At 36.1% G+C, this 11,294-nt stretch overlaps 1 protein-coding gene across 2 annotated transcripts in view; it reads left to right on the plus strand.

Annotated features, from left to right (window-relative positions):
* Nucleotides 1-11,294, plus strand: part of LOC106876061 (tryptophan 2,3-dioxygenase) — a 92,700-nt gene that overhangs the window by 71,857 nt on the left and 9,549 nt on the right. For both annotated transcript variants that reach the window (XM_052969833.1, XM_052969834.1), the window contains 3 exons: nt 4,573-4,648; nt 7,332-7,445; nt 10,226-10,336. In XM_052969833.1, the coding sequence (XP_052825793.1) occupies nt 4,573-4,648; nt 7,332-7,445; nt 10,226-10,336 (301 nt within the window). The remainder of the gene's footprint in view (nt 1-4,572; nt 4,649-7,331; nt 7,446-10,225; nt 10,337-11,294) is intronic.

Genomic DNA, 11,294 nt, shown 5'->3' on the forward strand with positions numbered 1-11,294 from the left:
GTGCCATATAACCGATCAGAAAGTTACCACTGGTTTCGTCTCTAGTATTACGCTTGGCAAAACTGACTCTTTAGACATACTGGCCGGAAGCGCATAGCCTCTTTTATGCATGAGGTAAATATACGGTCTTGATAAGCTTGATAGTGAAATAAAAACAGAACGTGACAAAAAAAAACAAAACCTTTCTGGGAGGGGGGTGGGGAGTTGCGTCCCGTTGTACGATTCCAGCATGGCCGAAGTGGGGTAGGTCAGCTGTGCTTGCGTACATATTTTCTGTTTCCTAGTTTGAAAACCGAGAAGACTATGTTTCCAAAAGGAATATTCTATCATCAGGACAGTGACTAACAATTTCACTCCTTGAGTTGATGAAGGCATCCAGATCGTGTGAATTTTTTAGAATTATTCTCCTCTTGACTAAATAAAGCTTGTTCTGTCTGCTTCCGGTCAGATTTATCCCAGTTTGTTCCAGCAGTTCCCAGGTGATTTTGTATAGCATTCCTTTCTCTTAATTGTCATATACAGCTGGTTAATGTTGTAACGTTGGATCATAAAAGAGGACCTGTAATTATTTAACCTAGCCTTAAAGGAGCCCTCCGTTATCCCAACATATTTCTATGTGTGCGTTCCTTCGTTGCTGCTTTTGTTATTGTTGCTGAACAAAACTGCCTCTGCTTCGTGAACCACAGCCTCTACTTTTCATCAACCATTCACTGGGTACTCACTGTTAGCCCTACATGAGCATCTTGCCTCTATGCTGGGATTTGGGGTATACACTAATATCTTTTTGACACTAGGCGAACAACTGAACGAGACCCTTAAGTTATGTCTATTGAATAATCCGCTATACCTATGGGACTGAGGCAACTCTTCTCTTTCCAGAAAGGGTTTTTCTTCGTTTCGCCTTTTTTTTTTCATCACCAAACTAAGTTTGAATATTTACGTCCAGCATTAAAGAGTTGCATGCTTCCGGCTTGCATGGTTCGAAGATATGTGTGTGTGCTTGCATTTTCCCACCCTTATTGCTTTATTTACGTCCCTGTAACTTAATGGTTTGGCAAAGAGTTTCATAGAATAAATATCAGACTTTTAAAAGATAAGTACTGAGGGTGATTTGTTCGACTAAATCCTTCGAGGTGGTGCCCCTGCATGATTGCAGTTCAGCGACTGTAACAAGCGGTAAGAGTTAATATAGTAATGATCACGATGAATGTAACCAGAATATTTATAACTCAGGGAGAGGGGGAAGAGAGAGAGAGAGAGAGAGAGAGAGAGAGAGAGCGTCTAAGTAGCAGAAACTTAAGATAACACTTCTTAAATAGTTTAGATTATATATATGTAATCTAAGCTGTTTTAGAAGTGTTATCTTTAAGAAGTGCTATAACACACCCATTCTTATTAATCAGTTGCATACCAGGTGGGTGTCTTAGTTAAAAATTGAAATGTGTTGATATGCATCATTCTGTTATAAATCAACTACTGTATGTAACACGAATTTTTAATATAATAGGCTTTACAGAGGCTGGTTATTAACTACGGATGTTCTTATGTCGGACATTCGTAAGCTGAGGACTGCGTGTAATGTATTATAATGTGTAATGTTAGTTAAAAACGAGATACGACAAAACCAGGGAAGTAGAAACGGGAAGAATTTGAGATAAATAACAATACAAACTAACACTAGACATTTTACATTTTCTATTTTAATGTTATATTGTTTTCAGTTTTTATCAACTTAGCCTTTCAGGCTTATAAAATAAGCACCAATAATATATTGTGATTGATTCAATAAATCATACCACCTTTCCTCCGAAAATCAATGTCGTTCTTGTGTATGCTTCAATGTCTAAATATCTGAGATATATTGTTGCTAATAAGTTTATAATTTTTCGGATTATTAACCTCATTCTTAGAGATGAAATCATTGTTAAAATTATTCATTTACATCAACACAACGTTTTGATCGGTTTAATTTCCTATCGTCATCAAGTATTTCTGTATACATAGTGCCAGATTGTATTCTAACTTGAAATCTTTATTTATAAATCAAAGGTAGCAAAACTTTTTTTCACTTGGCCACAGAAGCATGATTATTGCCCTAAAAATAAAGTAAATAGTCCGAAAAATTATAACCATACCAATTACTGCTTGTTTGAAATGCTTTTGATGTCCCATCAAATGCCAATTTTTTACATCTATATTGGCAGTGTACCGCTCACTATTTCTCCCTCCCTCTCTCTCTCCTCGTTCCCCTGACATGCGATTCAAAAGCAGTTAACTGCTTTGATATTGTCAATGTCTGTATTTTGTTGAAGCACTGGCAGCTCGTTTAGTTACTGTATACTTAGTAGAGATTTACACTATAAGTTTAACTCTGCATTTATATCTTCTATATAACAATATGTATTTGTTTTGCAAGATTTTTGATATGAACTCGTGTGTTGAAGCAAATATTGTTATAATTGGGGAAGTCATTTTGTCAATAAACACACGCACTATTTATGTGATCTTCACTTTATTATTATTATTGTTACTACTACTACTACTACTACTACTACTACTACTACTACTAATAATAATAATAATAATAATAATAATAATAACAATAATATTGTTTATTTGTCTGAGCTCTTTCGTCACACATTATGTGACCTCTTCAATCATTATCTCTTCTTCTATGTGTCTTTTCTCTCTGATCTTGTCCTATCTATTCCATCTTGTCGTACTTATGTACTCATCCCTATTTGCGCATGCGTTTGCGTCTGCCCGTGTCTATGTGTTTGGCATGTACATATCTGTCTTGTATGCGCAAATATGAGTTTTTATATCAGTTTGCATCTGTCTCCTTTTTTTCTTTTCTGTTTTTTAAGCATCCGAACCACAAACTATCTGCCTTTTTTCTTGTTTTTGACACTGAAACCTTGCTGGAAGCTAGGAATAATAACGTTCAAATTCTCCATTCGCACTAGACCAAACACATGGCCTCTAAATAACTGAGCCACCGGAACGAACAATTGCAGATAATACCAGTTCAGTATCCTGATAGCGGATTTGATACGGGAAATGACAAACGTGTCCCGCATGTGTGATCCAACAGAATTAGAGAGACACATACAGCACTTCATCCACCGCATGCAGTCCTCAGGGTACAGTCAAAGAGACAGGATCAAGGTGTAAAAAGGAGCTATGATAAAATTCAAGACTATGATAGAGAATGACGCAAATGGGATCTGCCGGCTACACAGGAGTAAATCATGGGATAGTATAGAAAGGACTAAAGGAATATAGTTAAGACCAACCCATGGTATGACGACCGAAACTACCAGAGTGCGATGTTCGTCGATGCTACCCTTAGAGGCAAACTAGTGTATTATTTTACAAAAGCCTTAGGTAAACTGAATCTACGGATTAAAATAGTAGAAAGGACAGGAACTCCTTTGAAATTCCTGATCTTTAAAACATACTTATTTTAAAGAACCCACTGTATCTGATAAGAACTGCATAGTGCGTATGGTAAGCCTGCAGATATACTACAGAAACAGGACAGCTACATATATTGGAAAGACAGCGCGTAGCGTAGGAGAGGGGATAAATAAACACTGGCAGGAACTCAAGGAGGAGAAAAGCTCGTCAGTACTATGTCAACATGTTAAGCTAAAATATGGCGTCTCTAAAGATGACATACAAGTTAAAATCCTATCCACACATAGAACAGACACAACACTCACATTGATTACGGGGGCCACAGACGTAATAGAAAGTAGGCCGAGCTTCAACAGAAAACGCGAACGGAATAACAACACCCCAGAACACCATGCCACCTGACGACTGAAAACAGAATAATGAAAGAGAAATAAAATGCGGTACGGATACAAACAATGTGATATACAAGCCCATACACAAGCAAACAAGACACATACATACGCACAGACGCAAACGCACGCACGCACGCACAGATAGAGATACATACCGCATAAAGATAAGACGGAATAGACAGGACAATACCAGAGAGAAGAGGAGACATGGGGAAGAAGAGATAGTCATTGAAGAGTTCAGAGAATGTGTGACGAAAGAACCCTGACAAATAAGCAATAACTAATAGTAATAATAAAGCTAAAGTGAAGATCAAATAAATAGCACCATATAACCCGTCCCCGAATATAACAATATATATATATATATATTTGTTCATACACCTGTCTTTGTCTTTTGTTTTTCTATAAATTTCAACTCTGTGTGTGTGTATTTTACTATTTTTCAAACAATATATTAAAACGCGTTTTCTTTTATTCAATCAATATCTTCCAGTATAGTTTGCTGCAAGTGATTTACTGCACAGGTTAACATTTACCATCTGTTGAAAATTCACTGGTATATTCCGTACTTATATAATTGGAAAATACGTTTATTTTTTAATGTAATATCCAAAATATACTTAAGTGTCCACAGAATGCAAAAGGAATCTACAATAAGAATGATTAATTCAACGGAAAAGAATACAATTTCTATGAACATTCATAATTCTTGTATGTATTTTCCTATTCGTTAAAAAGATATTATTTTCATATTTGCTAGTGGTTACCTCTCTTCAGCTTCGGGCTTCCAGAGTTTGCAATTTCGGTTGTTAGAAAACAAATTTGGAGTTAAAGAGGTAAGTATAATCACTAAAACATAAAAAATGAAAGTTTTTTTAATATCTTATTCTGGGAACTTATTTTTATAATTTTACCCCTTTGCCTGTTCTGTGTTTGACGTGATACTCAGGGTATATTTTCCTGGCATCTATATATCATATAGAATACGCGTTCTCAATTTTTTCAACCTGGGACTTATGAAAGCAAAGCTTCATATTACTTAGAACGTATGAAACAAGGGAGAACTAAAAGTCTGAAAACAAGCATGGACATTTAGGACAAAGAGTTAATTTAGTCATTTTTTATAGATTTGTATTAATATAATGTTAGCAAAATGTAAATTCAGAATAAATGAAGAATCAATCATTGATTCCAGAATGAGTCGCAATAAACTCGTTAATTCACTCGCAGTATTTAACATAACTGCTATTCAGCGGCATAGCTAGAGTGTGTTTTAACCGGAGTAGCCCTTGGGTCCGCTGCTCCCCGCCCCAACCTCCACCAAGCCTATACAAGCTTATACAAACTCAAAAGTGCCGGCCCCATAAAACTGTTCCTCGGGGCACATCGTCACACTCGCTCCACCTCTAGCTATGATACTGCAGCTACTTTCAGATGAATGTTATTTTAAAGAAGGCTCTCACTATTTACATTTTTGTTCCGTGCCTTTCAAAATTTGTAGAAATTGTTCCATTTTTATTGAAACACTGTTCGTGCACTAACACGACCTTAGAAATGCACACAGACGGATAAATAGCTTTAAATATGTGGTATCACACATTTTGCTTGCTAAGAATGGAGGGATGAGGAGTGTCTGTGGTTTTTGCAGCCCTTTTAGATCAAGATTCAACATTTGAGAGATATTCTTGGAGTATCTTGGGGCCCAGTTCTAATCTGTACGTGCTGTTCTAATCTATAAATCTTGGGGCCCAGTTCTAATCTATGCATAATGTTAATAAATAAATAGGGCCGAGTGCATTGATTTGCCCGGGGGCCTAAGATGCTGCTAAATCGTCCCTATCATAATATCATCTCTACTTTCTGGTACAGGGATCAAAAATTAATTCTTAGCAACGCATGTGGCATAAACAAATTCAATAATTCCTTCTTAGACATACTGATAGTTTTAATAATAAATGATAAATAAAAGTTTAAGATGGATTTGAAACTTAATGGATTTGTCGAAGAATAATCGAAGATTAGGTTTTTCAATATATTTTTATATACATTATTCTTTAACTATTTATTTAATATTGATATTCATCGTGAATTGTAATGGTTTTCAACGTCGTCTTTCGCAGACATAAGATTACCAGTTATTTATAACATTCATATTTTCCTCTTCGTTTTAATGTTTATGATTGCTAACAGTCCGCAAGCATGCTGGTTGTGTCGGCTGCGAGGTCTTTGAACGAGTGTTGAATTACTTTACAACCAGCTGCCGTTCGGACTAGTCGAGCATGTTTTTTGTTAGTGAATTAAACTTTTATAAACATATTTATATTACTAAAATAACATCGCATGGATAGTGTTTCTGTTACACTGATATAAATTCAACAATAATTTAAACTCAATTTACTTCTAAGATTTTTCCGCAATGAAGTGACTATGGGGTAGTACTGGAAGTGGTTCCGAGAAATCACATGACTGATTTTGATACTTCCTTTCTAAGAATGTTATTTCCATTATATTTGCCCAACCCTGCACTGTGTGTTTGTGTTTCGATGTACGTTTTATAATTATTTCATAGAAATTATATAGTGAATACGCCCATTACTTAATTCATATACAGTATAAGTTACTGGTAAAATCTCTGAAAATCATTCATACTTTACTCATTTTCTTCTCTCTGAAGATAAATCCTGCGTAATTGCTATTTTTATTCTTCTAGGAATTTATTTTTATTACTGTACTCGCATCCATATCGCAGCAGATCAGATAGACCAGTGGTTCATCATCTCAACGGTAGTATCCCCGTCGGTGTGTCGTGATCTCATAAGGGGTGGCATGTTTCAAGAAGCGCTGAGATGATTTGTGGGTGTTTAGAAGGATCATGATTTTTACTAATATAATATTTAAACCAGATAAAATATTTATGTTTTAAGCTCATTGTCTTGTGCCCCAGTATGGCCGCAGCTCTCGAGCTGAAACTAGTAAAAGAATAATGTCTCCAGTTCTCTGCAGCTATTGTATTTGTTGAGTCTATAAATACAATGGCTGTTTATTTCTCTGGGATTAGTCAAATGTTGTAGACGTCCCTGATGAGGACAAAATAAATTTCTTTTTTTTTCAATGTACGAAGAAAGAGTTAAATTTGATATGTCTATTAAGTAGACATACTTATACACACGCATGTATATATATATATGTATTATATACATACATACATATACGATGGGAGAAACATTAGTTGGTCCAAGGTGCCGAGATTGAGATTGAACCCAAAACCACATGGTTGCAAAGCGAGCGTCTTAACCACGCAGCTATATCTGCACCAATGAGAAAAACGTTGAAAATCAGTTTCCTATATTATTGGTTTCCCCCACCCCCTCTTAATATATTCATATTTTGGCCATTGTTGCATTCTTATTAGAATATCTTGCTTATTCTGTATTTTATTCCACTGTTTTGACAACTTTGTCATGTTCAGTTTTCATATTAATAATTTCTTTATCTCATTTTCATTTTTTTTTATTCCAGAGCAACCGTGTTAAGTATAACCAGCAACATTATCTAAATGTATTTAATGACGAAGAATCCGTAAAAATGCTTCAAGATTCCTTGAATAGTCCTTCCCTCTTCAAATTGGTTGAGGTAATGTTATTGTAGTTCACAGCATTAACGTCTTTAGTGTGGCAATACCGGTAGTAAAGATATGAGTAAAAATAAAAGAGAATTCCACTGGAAGCCAGCATCTAATATCTGAAGGTCATCGAAGTGAAATATATTTTATAGCATTAACAGAAACGTTGCCTGTGTTAGCAAGGTGAAATAAACATCAGAAATGATTTTCCCACGCAGAAACTACATGAGCTGCTGAGAGGTTTTGCAAGCTCTTGTAAATATATTGCAAATCTGGAAACCCTTCTGTATGGTGGGCAGGTAATTCAGAGTTACAAGCGTTTCGCCCCTTAGCCTGTACGCTTCTCCCGAGTGGAGAAGCGAAGAGTGGGCTAGTCTTCGCTTACGGAAGGGTTCCACTTGCGGTCTCTCATCATATTGAGCTAGTTTCAGCTGCCGTGCCTATTTCTTTGATGGCTTTCTTCAGTTGCCTGGGTTGGAGACCAATCTTCTGCATGAAATAGCGCATTAATCTAAATGGAAAGCCGTGACAGCCAACTTCAACGGGGAATGAGGACGCATGCCAGCCTTGGTATTTCGATCTCCTTGACTGTCCTCTTAGGGCAGTGTGAGTTCAACAACGGTGACTGTTTTTGTATTCCTGGAGAACAGGAACATGACTAGCCGGGGTGATGTTATTACTGTCTCCTCTGAGGAGACAAGTCTGCTCCCCAGCTCCACATGCTCCAGTCTGAGGCTGAATGCAAAATAGAAAACGGGTCCTTTTTCATTGCTTTCGTCTTGGGAGCTCTGTCACCTTCCTTTGGGAATTTGATACCCTTTGGTGGCGGGGACTGGTGTTTATTAGCCTTCATTTTCTGCAGATTAGTCCACTTGGCAATCTCTGCAAGAACCTTGTCATGTCTCCACTTGTACCGGTCTTCCCTCAGTGCCCTAAGGCATCCAACCAAAATGTGATTCTGGGTGCAAAGTTACACTGCACTCTTTGTTGGATGGGTCTTTTTTCTTTACTCAACATTTTAAGATGAAACCAGTTCTTAAATCGTCAAATCTGTTGCGTTTAGAAATATTCTCTTCGAATACTAGTTTCTTTATGATTACTTCAAGCCATGCATTATGCATGTGGTTATACTTTGAACAATACAAAATTGTAAAGCTTTGATTAAAACTTCTTTTTCAAAGACTGAACGAATATTTCTTTCTGCTCCCATTATTGAAGAGCCTTTCTTGAATTAATTCAGCATGCAGAGTTTTAAGAGTATAAAATCGATTACAATTTTATGGTATAAAATAATCTGCAAAAGAAAGAATGAAAACATTAGAATGCTAAACAATATTAGTATATGTAAGTTTAATCCAACTCTTTATTGTTAAGGCGTCAGTATTCAAACCAACTGCTTTGGTATAGTGATGATATTTTCGATTGGATACGATCAAATATTGTTACTGCACAGCGGTCGGCCTCTGGGCCATCAGAAGCAAATGTTCACAGTTCTCAAAAGACTCGATGATTGGAAAAGACACAAATCTGACTCAAGCTGTCAAACAAACTACGAACGATGAGTAGTACAAACAAAAGGAGAAGGTTCTCCTGCACAAAGTATTCAGTAACCCTATATAAAGCTAGTACGCTTAGTTTGCGACGAAGCAAAAGATACAACTCAGGGTTGAACCGTTGATCAAGGAAGAGAGAGACGGCCTAAAGTAGATGCTCAAGTCCTCAAGAGCAGAACCCTACTAATCCCACCTATTTGATAATCATTTCTAGAGATGACAACTGACAGGAAAACGAAGTATACCGTTCTAGCTCAGAAGGAAACTAAATGATTTCTCCACAATTTTAGACAAGTTAGGCTCCAAAAGAATGAGGAATTTATTTACGGTTGATTTGCAAAGGATGGGAAGGTGGACAAAGTTTCGCACAAAAAAAACCCAAAAAAAAACGAGAGAGAGAGAAAAATAACTCTGGCTGTCAAATGTCTTTTCGTGTATTCGTTATATTTTAGAAGTTTTTTTTTTTTTATTGTGGATAGTGTATGCAAATATATATGGTTTAAGGGATTCTGAAAGCTGGAGCATCTGCTATAGATAAATTAATCTAGAGGTATATCGCAAATGGCAAAACTACAGTTTCTTCCAGCTCTTTGTGTTCTGAGCACAAATTCTGCTGGGATCAACTTTGCCTTTCATCCTTTTGGGGCTCGGTAAAATAAGTACCATTTGAGCACTGAGGGCGATATAATCGATTAGCCCTTTGGCACAAAATTTCAGGCCTTGTGTTCATAACAGAAAATATTATTATTATTATTATTATTATTATTATTATTATTATTATTATTATTATTCATTGGATTGAGGTTGCTCCTCCAGAAAGTAAAGAAACAATAAAGAAGTGTTCGACACGAGATGTAGAAATATCGTTCATATGATAACAGTCACACTCTTCTTTATTGCTTCTATTATTATTATTATTATTATTATTATTATTATGGAAAGACGATGATCTGACAGAACCGCTAGCACGCCGAGGAAAGTACTTGGTGGCATTTCGTCCGTCTTTATTATTTGAGTTCAAATTCCACCGAGGTCGACTTTGTGTTTCATCCTTTCACGTTCGATAAAATAAACTACTAGTCAAGTACTGGGGTCAATGTAATCGATTTCCCCTCTCTCAAAACTCTAGATCTTGTTCCTATAATAGAAAGGATTATTATTATTATGGAAGATGGAAGAATCCATAAACTTACCATTGTATTTTACTTTTACATACTTTTGCTTTTTGTTCACTCCAGAGGTGGTTAGAAAGAACCCCAGGTTTAGAAAAGGAAGGTTTTAATTTTTGGAAAAAATATGAAGAGGCTGTAGAAACATGGTTGGACGCATCACTTCGGAAGCCAGCATTGGTAAGTGGTGTCACATTGTTTGTAGAATAATAGTGAGCATGCATTGCTTCAATAAATAGATTCTATTGAGGCAGAAACACTGTCGTAAGCCATCCAACTGTCTCTATACAATTGGTTTACCCTTTTCCTTAATAACCTGTCAAATTTGGAGAATGCTTAAATTTTTGAAATTGTCTCCCCTTCTTATTTAGAGTTCGTCCCAGTTACAACCAGACGATAAGTTTACCTTCTCTGTGACAAGGGATACAGTTTCAATATGCCAAGAATTTAGGCCGTTTTTTAATATATCGTTATTCATCTTTGTTGCTGATATGTTGCGTGTGAGTTTAACATCATCGTCATCGTCATCATTATATATATATATATATATATATATATATATATATATATATATATATATATATATATATATATATATATATATATATATATATATGCAACTACAATATCTTTATAGATCTTATTTCAACTTTCATTCTCTTATTTCCCTCTATTTTCCCTATCTTTTCCATAATAATTCGAACTCAAATATTTTCTCACACCGTCTCTGATGAAGGGATATCCATGATATCCCAGAAACGTACATATATATATATATATCTTTTTCCCCCCTATCGTTCTTCCTTCTGTTACTACTATATCTCTCTCTTCCTCCCTGTCTCTCGTTGCTCACCTATCTTCCACTTCCTCCCCTATTTTCTCCCTCTACCACTCTTTCTCCTTACCCCTCGCTGGTCACATGTGTCCAGCATTACTTCCTTTCTTCGTTGGCTATCGCCAAGCACGGACACGAACTATTCTTCGTCCCTCTTCATTCCAGTTCGTTGCTTCACAGCGTTCAATATACACATATTTTTCCACATCTGGCCGTATAGCCTTTTCTGTTTATTCTACTGTTTCGTTCTCCTGTCTTGTTTTCTGTCTGCCACTACATTCCTCCATGGTACTAATTTAATTT

This window comes from Octopus bimaculoides, chromosome 7, assembly GCF_001194135.2.
Source record: "Octopus bimaculoides isolate UCB-OBI-ISO-001 chromosome 7, ASM119413v2, whole genome shotgun sequence".
NCBI classification, from domain to species: Eukaryota; Metazoa; Mollusca; class Cephalopoda; order Octopoda; family Octopodidae; genus Octopus; species Octopus bimaculoides.